Consider the following 27,067-nt stretch of genomic DNA (forward strand, 5'->3'; position numbering starts at 1 on the left):
AAATTGTATAACTTTTCACTATACAAAATAAACAACAACATTAATTTGCTGAAACCGGACAACGCCTCCGCACACATTTACTGGCACCAAAAATCACTTACAATCCACAACTTGAAGGGTTAATAACCTAACAAGTGTTTCCCATAAAGATGGAAGACGAGAGGTTTATCCTCCGCTGTATGACATTCCTTCATCTCTCCGCATTCCTGGGGGTGAAAGTACAGGTACAAGAGCCAACCACCGCCTGCGCTCAGCTGCTCCGCACGAGATAAGAACTGGCACAAACCACCAGAAAAATCCACCGTAATATGATGACACCTGGCGCTCTGCCCGGATAGTGCAGCCTGAGGACACCGCAGATCTCCTGCTGAGCGTAGGGTTCACCCACACATCTGTCCCATCTAAACCAGATCCCATGTATCACCTCACTGTACACTGCACTAGATCCCATGTATCACCTCACTATACACTGCACCAGATCCCATGTATCACCTCACTATACACTGCACCAGATCCCATGTATCACCTCACTATACACTGCACCAGATCCCATGTATCACCTCACTATACACTGCACCAGATCCCATGTATCACCTCACTATACACTGCACCAGATCCCATGTATCACCTCACTGTACACTGCACTAGATCCCATGTATCACCTCACTATACACTGCACCAGATCCCATGTATCACCTCACTGTACACTGCACTAGATCCCATGTATCACCTCACTATACACTGCACCAGATCCCATGTATCACCTCACTATACACTGCACCAGATCCCATGTATCACCTCACTATACACTGCACTAGATCCCATGTATCACCTCACTGTTCACTGCACTAGATCCCATGTATCACCTCACAGTTCACAGAATGAGATCCCATGTATCACCTCACTGTACAGTGCACTCGATCCCATGTATCACCTCACTGTACACTGCACCAGATCCCCTGTATAAACTCACTGTACACTGCACTAGATCCCCTGTATAAACTCACTATACACTGCACTAGATCCCCTTTATCACCTCACTGTACACTGCACTAGATCCCATGTATCGCCTCACGGTACACTGCACTAGATCCAATGTATCACCTCACGGTACACTGCACTAGATCCCATGTATCACCTCACTGTACACTGCACTAGATCCCATGTATCACCTCCCTGTACACTGCACTAGATCCCTGTATAACCTCACTGTACACGGCACTAGATCCCATGTATCACCTCACTATACACTGCACTAGATCCCCTGTATTGTATAAACTCACTGCACACTGCACTAGATCCCATGTATCACCTCACTGTACACTGCACTAGATCCCATGTAACACCTCACTGTACACTGCACTAGATCCCATGTATCACCTCACTGTACACTGCACTAGATCCCATGTATCACCTCACTGTACACTGCACTAGATCCCATGTATCACCTCACTGTACACTGCACTAGATCCCATGTATCACCTCACGTTACACTGCACTAGATCCCCTGTATCACCTCACTATGCACTGCACTAGATCCCATGTATCTCCTCACTGTACACTGCACTAGATCCCCTGTATAACGTCACTGTACACTGCACCAGATCCCATGTATCGCATCACTGTACATTGCACTAGATCCCATGTATCGCCTCACTGTACACTGCACTAGATCCCATGTATCACCTCACTGTACACTGCACTAGATCCCATGTGTCACCTCACTGTACACTTCACTAGATCCCATGTATCTCCTCACTGTACACTGCACTAGATCCCCTGTATCACCTCACTGTACACTGCACTAGATCCCATGTATCACCTCCCTGTACACTGCACTAGATCCCATGTATCACCTCACTGTACACTGCACTAGATCCCTGTATAACCTCACTGTACACTGCACTAGATCCCATGTATCACCTCACTGTACTCTGCACTAGATCCGATGTATCACCTCACTGTACACTGCACTAGATCCCATGTATCGCCTCACTGTACACTGCACTAGATCCCCTGTATCACCTCACTGTACACTGCACTAGATCCCCTGTATCACCTCACTGTACACTGCACCAGATCCCATGTATCGCATCACTGTACATTGCACTAGATCCCATGTATCGCCTCACTGTACACTGCACTAGATCCCATGTATCACCTCACTGTACTCTGCACTAGATCCCATGTATCACCTCACTGTACACTGCACTAGATCCCATGTATCACCTCACTGTACACTGCACTAGATCCCATGTATCACCTCACTGTACACTGCACTAGATCCCATGTATTGCCTCACTGTACACTGCACTAGATCCCATGTATCTCCTCACTGTACACTGCACTAGATCCCCTGTATAACTTCACTGTACACTGCACTAGATCCCATGTGTCACCTCACTCTACACTGCACTAGATCCCATGTGTCACCTCACTCTACACTGCACTAGATCCCATTTATTGTATAAACTCACTGTACACTGCACCTTATCCCCTGTATCACCTCACTGTACACTGCACTAGATCCCATGTATCGCCTCACTGTACACTGCACTAAATCCCCTGTATAACTTCACTGTACACTGCACTAGATACCCTGTATCACCTCACTGTACACTGCACTAGATCCCCTGTATCACCTCACTGTACACTGCACTAGATCCCCTGTATCGCATCACTGTACATTGCACTAGATCCCATGTATCACCTCACTGTACATTGCACTAGATCCCATGTATCACCTCACTGTACTCTGCACTAGATCCGATGTATCACCTCACTGCACTCTGCACTAGATCCGATGTATCACCTCACTGTACACTGCACTAGATCCCATGTATCACCTCACTGTACACTGCACTAGATCCGATGTATCACCTCACTGTACACTGCACTAGATCCCATGTATCACCTCACAGTACTCTGCACTAGATCCGATGTATCACCTCACTGTACACTGCACTAGATCCCATGTATCACCTCACTGTACACTGCACTAGATCCGATTTATCACCTCACTGTACACTGCACTAGATCCCATGTATCACCTCACTGTACTCTGCACTAGATCCCATGTATTGCCTCACTGTACACTGCACTAGATCCCATGTATCTCCTCACTGTACACTGCACTAGATCCCATGTATCACCTCACTGTACTCTGCACTAGATCCGATGTATCACCTCACTGTACATTGCACTATATCCCATGTATCACCTCACTGCACACTGCACTAGATCCCATGTATCACCTCACTGTACATTGCACTATATCCCATGTATCACCTCACTGTACACTGCACTTTATCCCATGTATCACCTCACTGTACACTGCACTAGATCCGATGTATCACCTCACTGTACACTGCACTAGATCCCATGTATCACCTCACCGTATACTCTATTAGGTCCCATGTATCACCTCAATGTAAACTCTACCAGATTTGATGAATTACTTCTTTATACGCTCTACTAGATCCCATGTATTACTCCTCCTGTACACACATTGTGTGTTCAGTAGCGTAAAACTTTATCCTATTTTTACAAGGCTGACGATCTGTCCTGATAACTCCCAGGGGAAAAGTTCTTTCCATACATAATCCAGAGAAGGACAATACAGGATTAGTCACAGACTTATTTCCTGCATCTCTACAATTGTTATATGAATAGTCCTTGAGGCCTACGGAGAATGTTACCGGTGTATATGGGATATGGAGTAACGTTGCAGCACAAACAAAGGAAGCGTCCAGGATGTCCTGTGAGGTCACTGAATCTGCATGCAATGACCTGCGCTAACTGAGCATTCACAACCAATCAATACAAACCCGTTCCCACGCCTGTACCTAGGGCCGAACACACAAGGCCATTTTGTACGAAGCTGTAGTAAGGGCTCACATTGTAGTGCACGGAGGAATACAGACGTTTTAGGGTAAATTTCGGGAAAATTTGGCAGATATTTTTTTTGTACTTATGGTATGCGATGGACCATGCAGAAGTTTATCTCCCCCAGAAGCATTGCACCCCTGCGAGCCTGTATGGTAGAACACACACTGCGGCCTTATGCTGCTTTATTCTGTTAATTTCCTCGTTACATTTCTCCTTTGTAAGCACAGGCATTCTATACCGTCGGGTGAAGGCAGGACTACCGACAAGGGCAGTCGGGCTAGGGTTTACCATGACTGTAGACAGGGCAGTCTAGTGATGGCATGGCTGTAGACGAAGAAAGTTGAGTGATGGCATGGCTGTGGACGGGGCAGTCGGGTGATGGCATGGCTGTGGACGGGGCAGTCGGGTGAATGCATGGCTGTGGACGGGGCAGTCGGGTGATGGCATGGCTGTGGACGGGGCAGTCGGGTGATGGCATGGCTGTGGACGGGGCAGTCGGGTGATGGCATGGCTGTGGACGGGGCAGTCGGGTGATGGCATGGCTGTGGACGGGGCAGTTGGTTGATTGCATGGCTGTAGACGGGGCAGTCGGGTGATGGCATGGCTGTGGATGGAGCAGTTGGGTGATGGCATGACTGTGGATGGGGCAGTCGGGTGATGGCATGGCTGTAGACGAAGAAAGTCAGGTGATGGCATGGCTGTGGACAGGGCAGTCGGGTGATGGCATGGCTTTGGATGGGGCAGTTAGCTGATGGCATGGCTGTAGATGAAGAAAGTCGGATGATGGCATGGCTGTAGATTGCAGGATTCAGGCGATGGGATGACTGAAGTTCCGAGTAGTCAAGTGATAGAAGGGCTGTAGAAGGGTCAGAAAGGATGATAACATAGCTGTAGATGGGGCAGTTGGGTGATGGCATGGCTATAGACGGGGCGGTTGGGTTAGGGTTTACAATGGCTGTATGCGGGGGCAGTCAGATGATGACATAGCTGTAGACTGGACAGTCTGGTGACGGCGTGGTTGTAAATGGGGGCACTTGTAGGACAGTATGGTTGTAGGCAGAAACATGACATGAAAGCCCTCAGCTCACACGTATTGCTTATTATTGGGTTTGAAAACTCTCTAAATAGAAGGTGAACTTGCATCATACATGAATGAGATCTATCCTTACCTCCAGATGCTTCATCTGCCATAAAGTCTTCATCATCTCCCAGGTCTCCATAACCCCAGCGCTGAGGTCCTGGTCGTGTCTCCGCCTCATTCTCTGGGAAATAAACCTCATCCAAAACTATGGAACAGTGAGAGACCTGTAAAACACAGAGCACAAGATAAGTAATATTCATCAGACAGGGATACAGCCCCAGTGCAATGAGTGCAGTCTATAGGGTACTGGACATAGATGGTTGAGATGAGTGGCGTGTATAGGGTACTGGACATAGGTGGATGAGTGCAGTCTATAGGGTACTGGACATATGTGGAGGAGTGGAGTCTATAGGATAATGAACATAGGTGGAGGAGTGCAGTCTATAGGGTACTGGACATAGGTGGAGAAGTGGAGTCTATAGGATACTGGACATAGGTGGATGAGGGCAGTCTATAGGGTACTGGACGTATGTGGATGAGTGCAGTCTATAGGGTACTGGACATATGTGGATGAGTGCAGTCTATAGGGTACTGGACATATGTGGATGAGTGCAGTCTATAGGGTACTGGACATATGTGGATGAGTGCAGTCTATAGGGTACTGGACATATGTGGATGAGTGCGGTCTATAGGGTACTGAACATATGTGGATGAGTGCAGTCTATAGGGTACTGAACATATGTGGATGAGTGCAGTCTATAGGGTACTGGACATTTGTGGATGAGTGCAGTCTATAGGGTACTGAACATATGTGGATGCGTGCAGTCTATAGGGTACTGGACATATGTGGATGAGTGCAGTCTATAGGGTACTTGACATATGTGGATGAGTGCAGTCTATAGGGTACTGGACATATGTGGATGAGTGCGGTCTATAGGATTCTGGACATATGTGGATGAGTGCAGTCTATAGGGTACTGAACATATGTGGATGAGTGCAGTCTATAGGGTACTGGACATATGTGGATGAGTGCAGTCTATAGGGTACTGGACATATGTGGATGAGTGCAGTCTATAGGGTACTGGACATAGGTGGATGAGTGCAGTCTATAGGATACTGGATATAGGTGGATGAGTGCAGTCTATAGGATACTGGACATAGGTGGATGAGTGCAGTTTATAGGATACTTGACATAGGTGGATGAGTGCAGTCTATAGGGTACTGGACATATGTGGATGAGTGCAGTCTATAGGGTACTGAACATATGTGGATGAGTGCAGTCTATAGGGTACTGGACATATGTGGATGAGTGCAGTCTATAGGGTACTTGACATATGTGGATGAGTGCAGTCTATAGGGTACTGGACATATGTGGATGAGTGCGGTCTATAGGATTCTGGACATATGTGGATGAGTGCAGTCTATAGGGTACTGAACATATGTGGATGAGTGCAGTCTATAGGGTACTGGACATATGTGGATGAGTGCAGTCTATAGGGTACTGGACATATGTGGATGAGTGCAGTCTATAGGGTACTGGACATATGTGGATGAGTGCAGTCTATAGGGTACTGGATATAGGTGGATGAGTGCAGTCTATAGGATACTGGACATAGGTGGATGAGTGCAGTTTATAGGATACTTGACATAGGTGGATGAGTGCAGTCTATAGGGTACTGGACATATGTGGATGAGTGCAGTCTATAGGGTACTGAACATATGTGGATGAGTGCAGTCTATAGGGTACTGGACATATGTGGATGAGTGCAGTCTATAGGGTACTTGACATATGTGGATGAGTGCAGTCTATAGGGTACTGGACATATGTGGATGAGTGCGGTCTATAGGATTCTGGACATATGTGGATGAGTGCAGTCTATAGGGTACTGAACATATGTGGATGAGTGCAGTCTATAGGGTACTGGACATATGTGGATGAGTGCAGTCTATAGGGTACTGGACATATGTGGATGGGTGCAGTCTATAGGGTACTGGACATATGTGGATGGGTGCAGTCTATAGGGTACTGGACATATGTGGATGAGTGCAGTCTATAGGATACTGGATATAGGTGGATGAGTGCAGTCTATAGGATACTGGACATAGGTGGATGAGTGCAGTTTATAGGATACTTGACATAGGTGGATGAGTGCAGTCTATAGGGTACTGGACATATGTGGATGAGTGCAGTCTATAGGGTACTGGACATATGTGGATGAGTGCAGTCTATAGGATACTGGATATAGGTGGATGAGTGCAGTCTATAGGATACTGGACATATGTGGATGAGTGCAGTTTATAGGATACTGGACATAGGTGAATGAGTGCAGTCTATGGGGCATAGAGGTATGAAGCATATTTAATATGTGAGATCGTGTCCTGGGGCTCACATCAGAGCACTGGCTACAGACTGACCCTTCATAGTCTTCAGACCTCAGGACACTGAAAACACTGGATGTAAAAGAAAGACTCATATTTAGCCCTCCGAGCGATGCTGCATAATTTCATTAAAATCCGCCTACAGCCCAATCCCCAAGAAATAGGCTCATCACAGAAGCATGACCTGGGTGGGCAGATAGGAGGGGGAGGTCATTTTAACCCTTTTTCCATTCTCAAAATGCAGCCCATGCCAATCACCAAACAAGAAAACTGAAAATTCCCCATCAGCGAGGAGGGCGGGCAGTGGCGAACCCATCATTTCACCTGAACGTAACGTTGTAAGTGACACATGAACCCCAACTCCCTGTCCTGACTATCCCCTTATTCGGCTCATCAGACCGCATGAAGAGTGGAATGTGTTGTAACAGCACTTTCCTGTGAAAATACTCCGGGGCTTAGGATCACAGGATGATCAAGCCGGGAACAAAGGGATTTAACTCCAACATAAAAGGTGTTTAATCAGCTCGGTCTGAGCTGAATGAGAGCCGGTGCCCTGGAAGAGCCACAGGGAAACGAGGGTTGGCGTTCCGTGCAGTCCCTAAATGCCACTATGCAAGATCCTGGTTTATAGGTCTAGGGCATGCGGCCGCACCTGGGACGCACATGGCTGATAAAACACAACTGCTTGTCACTTTGGATGGATGACTTTGTCTTGAAGTCCCAGGTACCAAGATCAAAGTGCGTTCTTGTGGACAGCGTATCTGGAGGGGTCCAAGCCAACCAAGAATGACCGGTTATCCATGCAGTGGTTTATTCCCTCTGCTTCGCAAACACAATGCAGAACTCCCATCATCTATGACCACAGTGGCTAACAAACTGGTCCCGTTATTTCACACAATGTATACCTCCCATCATCCATGTCCCCTGAGGCGCACAATCTAATCTGCCTATATCAAGCAGAACACACACTCGTGCATACTGGGGACAATTGTATAGGTAACTACCCTGTCACTATGTTATATGGAGGGTGGCAGGGAGCAGGTTAACCCGGAGTAAACCATGAGAACAGGGAAAGACATACAAACTCTAAGCAGAATCAAGTCCAGGTCCAAGTGCTGCAAGGCCTAGAAAAGGTGCCACCATACAACTTATGGAAAATAATATGGACGCACTTCTGTAGGTCTAGAGCGAGGGTTCTTATGGTTATGGACGATGTGTTTGACCACAGAAGTGATGAGAAACTCGACCACTCCAATATCTGCTTCCACTGAAAATACTATTTATGTGGTTTTAATAATGAACAAGTGATGAGGAGACATGTGGTGGAGACATCTGCTGATGACGAGGAGACATGTGGTGACACCTATCTTAAGACTAGGAGACATGCGAAGACACCTTCTAAAGACTAGGAGACATGTGGAGACACCTACTAAAGACTAGGAGACATGTGGTGGAGACACCTTCTAAAGACTAGGAGACATGTGGAGACACCTACTAAAGACTAGGAGACATGTGGAGACACCTACTAAAGACTAGGAGACATGTGGAGACACCTACTAAAGACTAGGAGACATGTGGAGACACCTACTAAAGACTAGGAGACATGTGGTGGAGACACCTTCTAAAGACTAGGAGACATGTGGAGACACCTACTAAAGACTAGGAGACATGTGGAGACACCTACTAAAGACTAGGAGACATGTGGAGACACCTACTAAAGACTAGGAGACATGTGGTGGAGACACCTTCTAAAGACTAGGAGACATGTGGAGACACCTACTAAAGACTAGGAGACATGTGGTGGAGACACCTTCTAAAGACTAGGAGACATGTGGAGACACCTACTAAAGACTAGGAGACATGTGGAGACACCTACTAAAGACTAGGAGACATGTGGAGACACCTACTAAAGACTAGGAGACATGTGGAGACACCTATCTTAAGACTAGGAGACATGTGGAGACACCTATCTTAAGACTAGGAGACATGTGGAGACACCTACTAAAGACTAGGAGACATGTAGAGACACCTACTAAAGACTAGGAGACATGTGGAGACACCTACTAAAGACTAGGAGACATGTGGTGGAGACACCTTCTAAAGACTAGGAGACATGTGGAGACACCTTCTAAAGACTTGGAGACACCTTCTAAAGACTAGGAGACATGTGGAGACACCTACTAAAGACTAGGAGACATGTGGAGACACCTACTAAAGACTAGGAGACATGTGTAGACACCTTCTAAAGACTAGGAGACATGTGTAGACACCTTCTAAAGACTAGGAGACATGTGTAGACACCTACTAAAGACTAGGAGACATGTGGAGACACCTACTAAAGACTAGGAGACATGTGGAGACACCTACTAAAGACTAGGAGACATGTGGAGACACCTACTAAAGACTAGGAGACATGTGGAGACACCTTCTAAAGACTAGGAGACATGTGGAGACACCTTCTAAAAACTAGGAGACACCTTCTGATGACGAGGAGACACCTTTAGATCACGAGGAGACACCCTCAGATGACAAGACATATGGAGACATTTGTGGAGGACAAGGAGACACCTTTTGATGAGCAGACATGGGGAAACAGCTTCTGATGACGAGGAGATATGTGGACACATCTTTGAATGGACATACATCCTCTGAGGGCACAATGACGTTACATTGATGGTCTACTTTGACCACACACGAGGAAGCGCTAGCAGGGAAGTTCTGCTTTGACAACCAATTGATGGACATTTATGCAGTGAAATGGTTGCAGCGTTCTCTGTCCTCAGCAGCCACACAGCAGTGAACAGGTTAAACACGTTACGGAGGAGTTGGCCGGAGCAGCGCCAGTTCTCGGTCTGTCCAGCTGGCATCCCCTGGGTTTTGGATGTTATTTGGTTTGTAGTAAGAAGGATCTCATCTGCATGGAGAAAACAATCAGAGCACGGCGTTGAGCCAGGGCTGGGCGGCCATTCTCCTCTATTTATACTGAAAATAATGACGCTGTTTACAAACAGGACATCGCGTCCTTGGTATTCCCGCAGGTGTCAACCCACCCCTGGACAGCGCTCACCAAAATCAGACCTGGACTGACCTTTACAAGATAAAGGGACACTGCATCTGAAGTCCATCAATTGTTCCCTGTTGTCAGTCATCCTCTCCCCTGTCTGAAATGACTGTGGGACAACTGAATGCTTATGAGGCCTCGTTCTTAGAAAGCGGAGACTTTGGCCAACCCGCCGGGCCTGGGTGTAATCACCTTCCGATAAGCCGGGATTAGACATTTTATTCAAAAGCTAATGATCGGTCCGAAACTGGCAAAGACCAGAAAATAGGATATAGAGAGTACTGCGAAGTCTGAGGGGTGCATTATGCCATAAATACGATTCGTCACCAGTGAGCCCCGCTGAGCCCTCCGATTGGCTGCAGTATTTACGTGCTTCGTGTAAACAACCACTGAGAATGCGGCTGAAGTGACCGCGCTGGATCGCCGGGGCCAAGGATAGGTAAGAATGGCTTTTTTGGTATTTCATTTCCAGCCCCTAATAAAAAATTTTCACATCCCGGATCACCCCTTTAAGCTTCACACAATGAAGACATCAGAAGAGAGTGGAGCAATGGAGCCCACAGAGCAGATCCAGTACAGACTCCCTGTCAGAGGATCGTATGTAATGCGTGGCCGCCACACTGCCGACGAGCTGCCACATGTAGAATAATAGATGGGACAACCCCACACACCAGCAGAACATCTCTATGATCTCCAGCTGGTTATTCCCAGGGATGGGACTCATGATCCCATTTATTTCACAATTACAGTAAATTATGCCAGAAAAGACCCCAGCACAGCTGCAGCGTCGTCCTCCTCCTCCTCCTCTCTATCCATGGGAATGTATCTGGGGTTCAGAAAACAGCTGTCAGCTGCAGCAATAAAACAAAAACACTAATCCCTGTAGAAGTAAACCAGGGACACCCCCACATAGAGATGTAATCTATAATAGTGTACCCCATATCCCCAAACCACCTTCCTATACATCTAGAAACAAACATATACCTAGAGAGAAACCACCTCCTCTAAGCACATAAAGAATGCTCCAGAAAGTCCTCACACTTCACCCGGCAACATAGAGGCCTCATAACACCGAGAGAAGTCCTCACACCTCACCCGGCAATATAGAGGCCTCATAACACCGAGAGAAGTCCTCACACCTCACCCGGCAACATAGAGGCCTCATAAGACCTAGAGAAGTCCTCACATCTCACCCAGCAACAGAGGCCTCATAAGACCTAGAGAAGTCCTCACATCTCACCCAGCAACATAGAGGCCTCATAAGACCTACAGAAGTCCTCACATCTCACCCGGCAATATAGAGGCCTCATAAGACCTAGAGAAGTCCTCACATCTCACCCAGCAACATAGAGGCCTCATAACACCTAGAGAAGTCCTCACATCTCACCCGGCAATATAGAGGCCTCATAAGACCTAGAGAAGTCCTCACATCTCACCCAGCAACAGAGGCCTCATAAGACCTAGAGAAGTCCTCACATCTCACCCAGCAACATAGAGGCCTCATAAGACCTAGAGAAGTCCTCACATCTCACCCAGCAACATAGAGGCCTCATAACACCGAGAGAAGTCCTCACACCTCACCCGGCAATATAGAGGCCTCATAACACCGAGAGAAGTCCTCACACCTCACCCGGCAACATAGAGGCCTCATAAGACCTAGAGAAGTCCTCACATCTCACCCAGCAACAGAGGCCTCATAACACCGAGAGAAGTCTTCACACCCCACCCAGAAACATAGAGGCCCCATAACACCTAGAGAAGTCCTCACATCTCACCCAGCAACAGAGGCCTCATAAGACCTAGAGAAGTCCTCACATCTCACCCAGCAACATAGAGGCCTCATAAGACCTAGAGAAGTCCTCACACCTCACCCGGCAATATAGAGGCCTCATAACACCGAGAGAAGTCCTCACACCTCACCCGGCAACATAGAGGCCTCATAAGACCTAGAGAAGTCCTCACATCTCACCCAGCAACAGAGGCCTCATAACACCGAGAGAAGTCTTCACATCCCACCCAGAAACATAGAGGCCCCATAACACCTAGAGAAGTCCTCACATCTCACCCAGCAACAGAGGCCTCATAAGACCTAGAGAAGTCCTCACATCTCACCCAGCAACATAGAGGCCTCATAAGACCTAGAGAAGTCCTCACATCTCACCCGGCAATATAGAGGCCTCATAAGACCTAGAGAAGTCCTCACATCTCACCCAGCAACATAGAGGCCTCATAACACCTAGAGAAGTCCTCACATCTCACCCGGCAATATAGAGGCCTCATAAGACCTAGAGAAGTCCTCACATCTCACCCAGCAACAGAGGCCTCATAAGACCTAGAGAAGTCCTCACATCTCACCCAGCAACATAGAGGCCTCATAAGACCTAGAGAAGTCCTCACATCTCACCCGGCAATATAGAGGCCTCATAAGACCTAGAGAAGTCCTCACATCTCACCCAGCAACATAGAGGCCTCATAAGACCTAGAGAAGTCCTCACCCAGCAACATAGAGGCTCCATAACACCTAGAGAAGTCCTCACACCCCACCCAGAAACATAGAGGCCCCATAACACCTAGAGAAGTCCTCACATCTCACCCAGCAACATAGAGGCCTCATAATACCTAGAGAAGTCCTCACACATCATCCAGAGATATAGATTATCCATGTCATCTAGAGAAATCCCCACACCTCATCCAGAGATATAGATTATCCACATCATCTAGAGAAGTCCTCACACCTCACCCAGAGATATAGATTATCCATGTCATCTAGAGAAGTCCTCACACCTCACCCAGAGATATAGATTATCCACATCATCTAGAGAAGTCCTCACACCTCATCCAGAGATATAGATTATCCACATCATCTAGAGAAGTCCTCACACCTCACCCAGAGATATAGATTATCCATGTCATCTAGAGAAGTCCTCACACCTCACCCAGAGATATAGATTATCCACATCATCTAGAGAAGTCCTCACACCTCATCCAGAGATATAGATTATCCACGTCATCTAGAGAAGTCCTCACACCTCACCCAGAGATATAGATTATCCATGTCATCTAGAGAAGTCCTCACACATCATCCAGAGATATAGATTATCCATGTCATCTAGAGAAGTCCTCACGCCTCACCCAGAGACATAGATTATCCATGTCATCTAGAGAAGTCCTCACACCTCACCCAGAGATATAGATTATCCACGTCATCTAGAGAAGTCCTCACACCTCATCCAGAGATATAGATTATCCACATCATCTAGAGAAGTCCTCACACCTCACCCAGAGATATAGATTATCCACGTCATCTAGAGAAGTCCTCACACCTCACCCAGAGATCTAGATTATCCACGTCATCTAGAGAATTCCTCACACCTCATCCAGAGATATAGATTATCCATGTCATCTAGAGAAGTCCTCACACCTCATCCAGAGATATAGATTATCCACGTCATCTAGAGAAGTCCCCACACCTCATCCAGAGATATAGATTATCCACGTCATCTAGAGAAGTCCTCACACCTAAGCCAGAGATATAGATTATCCACCTCATCTAGAGAAGTCCTCACACCTCACCCAGAGATATAGATTATCCACGTCATCTAGAGAAGTCCTCACACCTCACCCAGAGATATAGATTATCCACCTCATCTAGAGAAGTCCTCACACCTCACCCAGAGATATAGATTATCCACCTCATCTAGAGAAGTCCTCACACCTCATCCAGAGATATAGATTATCCACATCATCTAGAGAAGTCCTCACACCTCATCCAGAGATATAGATTATCCACGTCATCTAGAGAAGTCCTCACACCTCACCCAGAGATATAGATTATCCACGTCATCTAGAGAAGTCCTCACACCTCACCCAGAGATATAGATTATCCACCTCATCTAGAGAAGTCCTCACACCTCACCCAGAGATATAGATTATCCACCTCATCTAGAGAAGTCCTCACACCTCATCCAGAGATATAGATTATCCACGTCATCTAGAGAAGTCCTCACACCTCACGCAGAGATATAGATTATCCACATCATCTAGAGAAGTCCTCATGCCTGATTTTAGACCTGCTGTTGCAATAGCAAAGAATGACAAATAGAAATCCATTCCATTTTTATTTGACTTTTTCCATCTTGTCCATCGTTATTGTTTAACCATAACAAGAATTTGAGCGTCGTTCGCGATAATTCACTCTGAGCCACATATAATAAGTCGCCACTGACCCTCTTTAACGTTAAGCCGATCCCAAGAATACCGGTATATGTATCTGTGGTCACGTCTACGGTCGCCTTTACTTTGGGTCACTGAACGTTCCCCATATTTACAGTCACAGTACAGAACACACGTCAGCTAGCAAGAGTTAATGACTTTGGGAAACTTTGGAAGACAGAACAAGACATCTCTGTAGTGATCAGCACGAGGCTTCGCGTTACACGGTTATCACCGCCCCATAAATGCAATTTACTGAGCACAACGCCTCCTTGCCTCTGGCTGCAAACCCTGCCGAGCATCGCGGAGTTAACGGGCTGCCGCACCCAACCAGCAAAGAATCAGATACTGCGCGGAGTTAAAATAAATGTAACCAAACTGAGGGCATCCAAAAATACAGGCGCTGCATATAGCCCCACAGGACGCCTAATATGGAGTAATGGCCGTCAGTGCACGGTGACATCACTCTTTGTTTAGACTTGGACCCGTCAGTCACTGTGAAGAGGTAAACTGACAGGAGCGGAGGTCGCTGGGCGCAGATCTCGTATTAGAACGTGGCTGTACGCAGATCTGCAACGTCGTCGTCATCTGTCAAATTCTACACAGAGGTTTCTTAATGAGATCTTTTTATGGGAACCAATATGGCCGCCCCTACAGCTGCCCACGGCAGTCTCCCCGCATTCTCTGTATGCCCAGAAGCAGCAGATATATAAGGGCTGGGCAATTCATCGAAAAATAATCTAAATAGAAATTCAGCGCAATTAATCAACGTCATCTAGTGAATTTCGGTTTTATGAATAATTTTTTCCCGATTTAAACTGTATCTGCATCTTCAGGACGCAGATACAGTTGAATCCAATGGTAGAGCAGGGAGCCCTAAGCTCCCTGCTCTACCATTCACTATGTATCGCTGGACACGAGGCAGTGACGTCATCGCGCCTGTCTGCACCGAACCGCACAAATCAGAGCAGCAGAGGGGTCACCTCCACTCGGATTGGAACGGGGTTAGGTGAGTATATTATTATTTTTATCAGCACCTTTGGGGGCAGATGTAGGGGCCTTATACAGCATGGCGCAGCTGTGGGGGCCTTATACAGCATGGGGGCAGCTATGGGGGACTTTGACTTCCACATATTATAGTTATAGGGGCATTATACTGTGTGGAGGAGGCTATGAGGGCATTATACTGTGTGGGGGCAGCTATGGGGACATTATACTGTGTGGAGGCAGCTATGGGGGCATTATACTGTGTGGAGGCAGCTATGGGGACATTATACTGTGTGGAGGAGGCTATGAGGGCATTATACTGTGTGGAGGCAGCTATGGGGACATTATACTGTGTGGAGGAGGCTATGAGGGCATTATACTGTGTGGGGGCAGCTATGGGGACATTATACTGTGTGGAGGCAGCTATGGGGACATTATACTGTGTGGAGGCAGCTATGAGGACATTATACTGTGTGGAGGCAGCTATGAGGACATTATACTGTGTGGGGGCAGCTATGGGGACATTATACTGTGTGGAGGCAGCTATGGGGACATTATACTGTGTGGAGGCAGCTATGGGGACATTATACTGTGTGGAGGCAGCTATGGGGACATTATACTGTGTGGGGGCAGCTATGGGGACATTATACTGTGTGGGGGCAGCTATGGGGACATTATACTGTGTGGGGGCAGCTATGGGGACATTATACTGTGTGGGGGCAGCTATGAGGGCATTATACTGTGTGGAGGCAGCTATGGGGACATTATACTGTGTGGGGGCAGCTATGAGGACATTATACTGTGTGGAGGCAGCTATGGGGACATTATACTGTGTGGAGGCAGCTATGGGGACATTATACTGTGTGGAGGCAGCTATGGGGGCATTATACTGTGTGGAGGCAGCTATGGGGGCATTATACTGTGTGGGGGCAGCTATGGGGACATTATACTGTGTGGGGGCAGCTATGAGGACATTATACTGTGTGGAGGCAGCTATGGGGACATTATACTGTGTGGAGGCAGCTATGGGGACATTATACTGTGTGGAGGCAGCTATGGGGGCATTATACTGTGTGGAGGCAGCTATGGGGGCATTATACTGTGTGGGGGCAGCTATGGGGGCATTATACTGTGTGGAGGCAGCTATGGGGACATTATACTGTGTGGAGGCAGCTATGGGGGCATTATACTGTGTGGAGGCAGCTATGGGGACATTATACTGTGTGGAGGCAGCTATGGGGACATTATACTGTGTGGAGGCAGCTATGGGGACATTATACTGTGTGGAGGCAGCTATGGGGACATTATACTGTGTGGGGGCAGCTATGAGGGCATTATACTGTGTGGGGGCAGCTATGGGGACATTATACTGTGTGGAGGCAGCTATGGGGACATTATACTGTGTGGGGGCAGCTATGAGGGCATTATACTGTATGAAGGCAGCTATGGGGACATTATACTGTGTGGGGGCCGCTATGGGGCATTATAATGTGTGGAGGCAGCTATGAGGACATTATACTGTGTGGAGGCAGCTATGGGGACATTATACTGTGTGGAGGCAGCTATGGGGGCATTATACTGTGTGGAGGCAGCTATGGGGACATTATACTGTGTGGAGGAGGCTATGAGGGCATTATACTGTGTGGAGGCAGCTATGGGGACATTATACTGTGTGGAGGAGGCTATGAGGGCATTATACTGTGTGGGGGCAGCTATGGGGACATTATACTGTGTGGAGGCAGCTATGGGGACATTATACTGTGTGGAGGCAGCTATGAGGACATTATACTGTGTGGAGGCAGCTATGGGGACATTATACTGTGTGGAGGCAGCTATGGGGACATTATACTGTGTGGAGGCAGCTATGGGGACATTATACTGTGTGGAGGCAGCTATGGGGACATTATACTGTGTGGAGGCAGCTATGGGGACATTATACTGTGTGGAGGCAGCTATGGGGACATTATACTGTGTGGGGGCAGCTATGGGGACATTATACTGTGTGGAGGCAGCTATGGGGACATTATACTGTGTGGAGGAGGCTATGAGGGCATTATACTGTGTGGGGGCAGCTATGGGGACATTATACTGTGTGGGGGCAGCTATGAGGGCATTATACTGTGTGGAGGCAGCTATGGGGGCATTATACTGTGTGGAGGCAGCTATGGGGACATTATACTGTGTGGAGGCAGCTATGGGGACATTATACTGTGTGGAGGCAGCTATGGGGACATTATACTGTGTGGGGGCAGCTATGAGGGCATTATACTGTGTGGGGGCAGCTATGGGGACATTATACTGTGTGGAGGCAGCTATGGGGACATTATACTGTGTGGGGGCAGCTATGAGGGCATTATACTGTGTGGGGGCAGCTATGGGGACATTATACTGTGTGGAGGCATCTATGGGGACATTATACTGAGTGGTGGCAGCTATGGGGACATTATACTGAGTGGTAGCAGCTATGGGGACATTATACTGTGTGGAGGCAGCTATGGGGACATTATACTGTGTGGAGGCAGCTATGGGGACATTATACTGTATGGAGGCAGCTATGGGGACATTATACTGTGTGAAGGCAGCTATGGGGACATTATACTGTGTGGGGGCCGCTATGGGGCATTATAATGTGTGGAGGCAGCTATGGGGTATTATACTGTGTGGGGGCCGCTATGGGGCATTATAATGTGTGGAGGCAGCTATGGGGACATTATACTGTGTGGAGGCAGCTATGGGGACATTATACTGTGTGGTGGCAGCTATGGGGACATTATACTGTGTGGGGGCAGCTATGGGGACATTATACTGTGTGGGGGCAGCTATGGGGACATTATACTGTGTGGAGGCAGCTATGGGGACATTATACTGTGTGGAGGCAGCTATGGGGACATTATACTGTGTGGAGGCAGCTATGGGGGCATTATACTGTGTGGAGGCAGCTATGGAGGCATTATACTGTGTGGAGGCAGCTATGGGGACATTATACTGTGTGGAGGCAGCTATGGGGACATTATAGTGTGTGGAGGCAGCTATGGGGACATTATACTGTGTGGAGGCAGCTATGGGGGCATTATACTGTGTGGGGGCAGCTATGGGGACATTATACTGTGTGGAGGCAGTTATGGGGGCATTATACTGTGTGGGGGCAGCTATGGGGACATTATACTGTGTGGAGGCAGTTATGGGGGCATTATACTGTGTGGTGGCAGCTATGGGGGCATTATACTGTGTGGAGGCAGTTATGGGGGCATTATACTGTGTGGTGGCAGCTATGGTGACATTATACTGTGTGGAGGCAGCTATGGGGACATTATACTGTGTGGGGGCAGCTATGGGGACATTATACTGTGTGGAGGCAGCTATGGGGGCATTATACTGTGTGGAGGCAGCTATGGGGACATTATACTGTGTGGGGGCAGCTATGGGGACATTATACTGTGTGGAGGCAGCTATGGGGACATTATACTGTGTGGTGGCAGCTATGGGGCATTATACTGTGTGGGGGCAGCTATGGGGACATTATACTGTGTGGAGGCAGCTATGGGGACATTATACTGTGTGGAGGCAGCTATGGGGACATTATACTGTGTGGAGGCAGCTATGGGGGCATTATACTGTGTGGGGGCAGCTATGGGGACATTATACTGTGTGGAGGCAGCTATGGGGACATTATACTGTTTGGGGGCAGCTATGGGGACATTATACTGTGTGGAGGCAGCTATGGGGACATTATACTGTGTGGAGGCAGCTATGGGGACATTATACTGTTTGGGGGCAGCTATGGGGACATTATACTGTGTGGGGGCAGCTATGGGGACATTATACTGTGTGGGGGCAGCTATGGGGACATTATACTGTGTGGTGGCAGCTATGGGGACATTATACTGTGTGGAGGCAGCTATGGGGACATTATACTGTTTGGGGGCAGCTATGGGGACATTATACTGTGTGGAGGCAGCTATGGGGACATTATACTGTGTGGAGGCAGCTATGGGGACATTATACTGTGTGGAGGCAGCTATGGGGACATTATACTGTGTGGGGGCAGCTATGGGGACATTATACTGTGTGGGGGCAGCTATGGGGACATTATACTGTGTGGGGGCAGCTATGGGGACATTATACTGTGTGGTGGCAGCTATGGGGGCATTATACTGTGTGGGGGAAGTTATGGGGCATTATACTGTGTAGGGGCAGTGTCAGGGGGTATATATACAGCAGGCTCAGGGGATAAATATTAATTCAATGGCGTAACATGCAAATAGGGGGCGTGGCCTAAGCAATCGTTCAATACTCGTATTCGCCGTTACATATTCAATTAATGGTGATTTTGATTTAGGTGATAATTGCGCAGTCCTATAAGGAGGGCAGATTTACCATTCAGAAGATCAAGCTGCGCGCCAGCCCATGTGGGAGCTGTAACGGAGGGCACGCCGGCTGTCACCCAGCTGTCCCAGAGTCTAATATGACTAAGAAACGTCTGATTTTTGACCGCAGAAGAGACCTCGGGACTTAGGCCGGGTTCACACTGTGCGATTGTTTTGCGGATTGGAAAGTCCAGAAAAAAAGTTTTAAAAAACTGCCTCACGACCAATAACCGCATCACAAAACCGTGGCAGCGTGCAGCGAGACGGTTGCGGTTTTTCAAATACGTTTTTTTCCCCCTGGCTTTTTAAACCACAAAAATACAAAAACCTGCAAAACAACTGCAGCGTGTGAACCCGGTCTTCTCGTTTGTGGGATTTGTGAGATGTCGTCCTCTAACGCGCGCGGTACCGGTGATAATCTAGGGGTTAATAGGAGCAGCCTTTTTCTCATGGCTGCGGCTCACACCATCTGCTGCGAGGTCCCCCACACGTTCTGCATATTTGTGGGATGATTCAGTAAAACTTCCCATGGAAAGACAAACCTCACCTTTACAGATGTAATGCAGAGCTTGTGAATGGTCAGACAGACGCACAGCAAGCAGAGATAGAGATCATTCTCAGCACAGCCATGTGGTATGGGGGATCAACGGGGTCTTGTGGGGTGAGAAGAACACAAAAAAGCTCCGCACATAACAGGAATGACTCCGGAACAATACTCTGCAGTGTACCCGACCGTACAAAGAACGCTGTAACTAGGAGGAATGCTCTGCAGATGGAGCAGGAGGAATGCTCTGCAGATGGAGCAGAATGTGTGACTCCATGGTCGCCCCCCAGGGCACTGTACTCTGGATGACTCTTCATGTCCCAAGTTGGAAATATCAATCTGATCAATGTCATCATTGTGAATGAAGAGAACGCTTTCTATCTAGAGATTGGAAAAAGTGACATCACCCCTCCCCCTCATTCACGTTCAGTGATGTAATGAACACCCTCCGATAGATAAAACAGACAGAACCCCCCACCCCACGCACAATCAGTCCAAATCCGGAGAGATCCAGTCAAGTGTCTACCATCGTTACAACCAATGCTGGGGGAGAAATATTTTGTGGGTTTTTTCTTTGAGTGGTCATCGTCATGGTGGGTTGTTCACAGATGTCGGGGTTTAAACTTCCAGCTCATGCCTAATACTGCGGGTCGCGATTGTCCTCCACGTGCGTTTACACTGAGGAGACGTGTGTCATGATCACTATAGATCTAGAAATCCAATGTGTGCCCAGATCAGATCTACTCTAGATGAACCCGATAAGAGATGAAAGACTCATGGAACCCAAACAAGACGTGTCCCCCACGAGACAGACCACGCAGAGCGATCAGAGCGATCACCACAGAGCCCAGACATAACACATAGATAGAGGATGGACGGATCCACAGCAGGGAATGGACCACTGGGTGACTCCCCAGTATCTGTCATCACATCAAGGATCTGCTCAATGCCAGGTTACCACGCGGTGCGTAAAGCCGGTAATTGCAGCGTCATGTCCAGACCTGAGCAGCAGAACCAAGTCACAATATATTGAAGGATGTATCACAGGGACTACATGTCCCCACTAGTCCGTAACGACAGTCGTGATCATCGTACGCAACGGGGAAGGTCCACCATCTAACGGCACTAATGACCCACCAGCCAGAGACCAGAACCACCAGCAATCTAATCTGTACACACAGACAGCTGATCATAGTGTACACCGTTCTATGTGATGGCCACCTGTACTCACTGCTGATCATAGTGTACACCGTTCTATGTGATGGCCGTCTGTAGTCACTGCTGATCATAGTGTACACCGTTCTATGTGATGGCCGCCTGTACTCCCTGCTGATCATAGTGTACACCGTTCTATGTGATGGCCGCCTGTAGTCACTATTGATCATAGTGTACACCGTTCTATGTGATGGCCGTCTGTAGTCACTGCTGATCATAGTGTACACCGTTCTATGTGATGGCTGCCTGTAGTCACTATTGATCATAGTGTACACCGTTCTATGCGATGGCTGCCTATAGTCACTGCTGATCATAGCGTACACCGTTCTATGTGATGGCCGCCTGTACTCACTGCTGATCATAGTGTACACCGTTCTATGTGATGGCCGCCTGTAGTCACTGCTGATCATAGTGTACACCGTTCTATGTGATGGCCGCCTGTACTCACTGCTGATCATAGTGTACACCGTTCTATGTGATGGCCGCCTGTACTCACTGCTGATCATAGTGTACACCGTTCTATGTGATGGCCACCTGTAGTCACTACTGATCATAGTGTACACCGTTCTATGTGATGGCCGCCTGTAGTCACTACTGATCATAGTGTACACCGTTCTATGTGATGGCCGCCTGTAGTCACTACTGATCATAGTGTACACCGTTCTATGTGATGACCGCCTATAGTCACTGCTGATCATAGTGTACACCGTTCTATGTGATGGCCGCCTGTACTCACTGCTGATCATAGTGTACACCGTTCTATGTGATGGCCGCCTGTACTCACTACTGATCATAGTGTACACCGTTCTATGTGATGGCCGCCTGTACTCACTACTGATCATAGTGTACACCGTTCTATGTGATGGCCGCCTGTAGTCACTGCTGAACGTAGTGTACACCGTTCTATGTGATGGCCGCCTGTACTCACTGCTGATCATAGTGTACACCGTTCTATGTGATGGCCACCTGTAGTCACTGCTGATCATAGTGTACACCGTTCTATGTGATGGCCACCTGTAGTCACTGCTGATCATAGTGTACACCGTTCTATGTGATGGCCGCCTGTACTCACTGCTGATCATATTGTACACCGTTCTATGTGATGGCCGCCTGTACTCACTGCTGATCATAGTGTACACCGTTCTATGTGATGGCCGACTGTAGTCACTGCTGATCATAGTGTACACCGTTCTATGTGATGGCCGCCTGTACTCACTGCTGATCATAGTGTACACCGTTCTATGTGATGGCCGCCTGTACTCACTGCTGATCATAGTGTACACCGTTCTATGTGATGGCCACCTGTAGTCACTACTGATCATAGTGTACACCGTTCTATGTGATGGCCGCCTGTAGTCACTACTGATCATAGTGTACACCGTTCTATGTGATGGCCGCCTGTACTCACTACTGATCATAGTGTACACCGTTCTATGTGATGGCCGCCTGTACTCACTACTGATCATAGTGTACACCGTTCTATGTGATGGCCGCCTGTAGTCACTGCTGAACGTAGTGTACACCGTTCTATGTGATGGCCGCCTGTACTCACTGCTGATCATAGTGTACACCGTTCTATGTGATGGCCGCCTGTACTCACTGCTGATCATAGTGTACACCGTTCTATGTGATGGCCGCCTGTAGTCACTGCTGATCATAGTGTACACCGTTCTATGTGATGGCCACCTGTACTCACTACTGATCATATTGTACACCGTTCTATGTGATGGCCGCCTGTAGTCACTACTGATCATAGTGTACACCGTTCTATGTGATGGCCGCCTGTAGTCACTATTGATCATAGTGTACACTGTTTTATGTGATGGCCGCCTATACTCACTGCTGATCATAGCGTACACCGTTCTATGTGATGGCCGCCTATAGTCACTGCTGATCATAGTGTACACCGTTCTATGTGATGACTGCCTGTAGTCACTACTGATCATAGTGTACACCGTTCTATGCGATGGCCGCCTGTACTCACTGCTGATCATAGCGTACACTGTTCTATGTGATGGCCGCCTATAGTCACTGCTGATCATAGTGTACACCGTTCTATGTGATGGCCGCCTATAGTCACTGCTGATCATAGCGTACACCGTTCTAGGTGATGACCGCCTGTAGTCACTGCTGATCATAGTGTACACCGTTATATGTGATGGCCGCCTATAGTCACTGCTGATCATAGCGTACACCGTTCTATGTGATGACCGCCTATAGTCACTGCTGATCATAGTGTACACCGTTCTATGTGATGGCCGCCTATAGTCACTGCTGATCATAGCGTACACCGTTCGATGTGATGGCCGCCTGTACTCACTGCTGATCATAGTGTACACCGTTCTATGTGATGGCCGCCTGTAGTCACTGCTGATCATAGTGTACACTGTTCTATGTGATGACCGCCTATAGTCACTGCTGATCATAGTGTACACCGTTCTATGTGATGGCCGACTGTAGTCACTGCTGATCATAGTGTACACCGTTCTATGTGATGGCCGCCTGTACTCACTGCTGATCATAGTGTACACCGTTCTATGTGATGGCCGCCTGTAGTCACTGCTGATCATAGTGTACACCGTTCTATGTGATGACCGCCTATAGTCACTGCTGATCATAGTGTACACCGTTCTAGGTGATGACCGCCTGTAGTCACTGCTGATCATAGTGTACACCGTTCTATGTGATGGCCGCCTGTACTCACTGCTGATCATAGTGTACACCGTTCTATGTGATGGCCGCCTGTAGTCACTGCTGATCATAGTGTACACCGTTCTATGTGATGGCCGCCTGTACTCACTGCTGATCATAGTGTACACCGTTCTATGTGATGGCCGCCTGTAGTCACTGCTGTCATTACACAATGGATAAGACCAAGGACCTTGTCTTCAGGAGCAGGAAGGATACAGGACGAGGTGCACACCCAGCTTCATTTCCACCTCCTCTGATGGAAATGAAGCGTCTCTTTAAGGTCGAGGCAGAGCAGATCCTGGAGCACAGCATGGACCTAGCGTGGGGGGTTCACAAGGAAACTTCACAATGACTTCTATTTTTATCTGCTGTCGGAGGTGTCATTATTCCAGGAGCCAATAACCCTTTGATAGCGAAGAGTCATCTTGATTTATCTGACATTTTCCCTTCCGTTGTGTCCTGTCCAACTAAAACCATATTGGCTGTAATTCTCAACAACATAGAACGGTGTACACTATGATCAGCAGTGAGTACAGGCGGCCATCGCATAGAACGGTGTACACTATGATCAGCAGTGACTACAGGCTTGAATGAAAACTTCGGCCAGGACAGCAGACATCAATAAGTGAGGACAGTCTTCAGTGTACGTGGAGGTCTGTGACCTCCCCCCTAGTACACACCGGCAACATACACAACCGACATTGTTCCTCACATCCTCCCAAACCTTTAATCAGCCTTGTGCATGATACACTAGAAAGAAGTATCACCTGCGGCAATTGTCATATGTCTAGAAGTGATCTCAGCAAATTACAGCCGTCTAGGAAAGCGTGCCCTGCAGCCAGCAAAACACGGGCGGAAACAGGAGCCGCCTAAACCTGAAATACACAGACTGGTTGGCAACCGTACAACTGAAAACAACAATACCGGGAGGGGACGAGAGCGCTCAACCTCACATAACAATACCGGGGGGAGACGAGAGCGCTCAACCTCACACAACAATACCGGGAGGGGAGAAGAGCGCTCAACCTCACACAACAATACCGGGAGGGGGCGAGAGCGCTCAACCTCACACAATACCGGGAGGGGAGGAGAGCGCTCAACCTCACACAACAATACCGTGAGGAGAGCGCTCAACCTCACACAACAATACCGGGAGGAGAGCGCTCAACCTCACACAATACCGGGAGGGGAGGAGAGCGCTCAACCTCACACAACAATACCGGGAGGGGAGGAGAGCGCTCAACGTCACACAACAATACCGGGAGGGGAGAAGAGCGCCCAACCTCACACAATACCGGGAGGGGAGAAGAGCGCTCAACCTCACACAACAATACCGGGAGGGGAGAAGAGCGCCCAACCTCACACAATACCGGGAGGGGAGAAGAGCGCTCAACCTCACACAACATTACCGGGAGGAGAGGAGAGCGCTCAACCTCACACAACAATACCGGGAGGAGAGCGCTCAACATCACACAATACCGGGAGGGGAGGAGAGCGCTCAACCTCACACAATACCGGGAGGGGAGGAGAGCGCTCAACCTCACACAACAATACCGGGAGTGGGCGAGAGCGCTCAACCTCACACAATACTGGGAGGGGAGGAGAGCGCTCAACCTCACACAACAATACCGGGAGTGGGCGAGAGCGCCCAACCTCACACAATACCGGGAGGGGAGAAGAGCGCTCAACCTCACACAACAATACCGGGAGGGGAGAAGAGCGCTCAACCTCACACAACAATACCGGGAGGGGAGAAGAGCGCCCAACCTCACACAATACCGGGAGGGGAGAAGAGCGCTCAACCTCACACAACAATACCGGGAGGAGAGGAGAGCGCTCAACCTCACACAACAATACCGGGAGGAGAGCGCTCAACCTCACACAATACCGGGAGGGGAGGAGAGCGCTCAACCTCACACAACAATACCGGGAGGAGAGCGCTCAACCTCACACAATACCGGGAGGGGAGGAGAGCGCTCAACCTCACACAACAATACCGGGAGTGGGCGAGAGCGCTCAACCTCACACAATACTGGGAGGGGAGGAGAGCGCTCAACCTCACACAACAATACCGGGAGTGGGCGAGAGCGCCCAACCTCACACAATACCGGGAGGGGAGAAGAGCGCTCAACCTCACACAACAATACCGGGAGGGGAGAAGAGCGCTCAACCTCACACAACAATACCGGGAGGGGAGAAGAGCGCCCAACCTCACACAATACCGGGAGGGGAGAAGAGCGCTCAACCTCACACAACAATACCGGGAGGAGAGGAGAGCGCTCAACCTCACACAACAATACCGGGAGGAGAGCGCTCAACCTCACACAATACCGGGAGGGGAGGAGAGCGCTCAACCTCACACAACAATACCGGGAGGAGAGCGCTCAACCTCACACAATACCGGGAGGGGAGAAGAGCGCTCAACCTCACACAACAATACCGGGAGGAGAGGAGAGCGCTCAACCTCACACAACAATACCGGGAGGAGAGGAGAGCGCTCAACCTCACACAACAAAACCGGGAGGAGAGCGCTCAACCTCACACAATACCGGGAGGGGAGGAGAGAGCGCTCAACCTCACACAACAATACCGGGAGTGGGCGAGAGCGCTCAACCTCACACAACAATACCAGGAGGGGAGGA

The 27,067-nt window shown here is 48.6% G+C and overlaps 1 protein-coding gene across 1 annotated transcript in view; it reads right to left on the bottom strand.

The window, feature by feature from the left end:
- The window catches only part of HSPG2 (heparan sulfate proteoglycan 2), a 198,494-nt gene that overhangs the window by 135,797 nt on the left and 35,630 nt on the right, over nt 1–27,067 (bottom strand). The window contains exon 2 of the mRNA XM_075840580.1: nt 5,058–5,193. Coding sequence (XP_075696695.1) covers nt 5,058–5,193 — 136 coding nt within the window. The remainder of the gene's footprint in view (nt 1–5,057; nt 5,194–27,067) is intronic.

The sequence above is a fragment of the Rhinoderma darwinii genome, chromosome 10 (assembly GCF_050947455.1).
Source record: "Rhinoderma darwinii isolate aRhiDar2 chromosome 10, aRhiDar2.hap1, whole genome shotgun sequence".
NCBI lineage: Eukaryota > Metazoa > Chordata > Amphibia > Anura > Rhinodermatidae > Rhinoderma > Rhinoderma darwinii.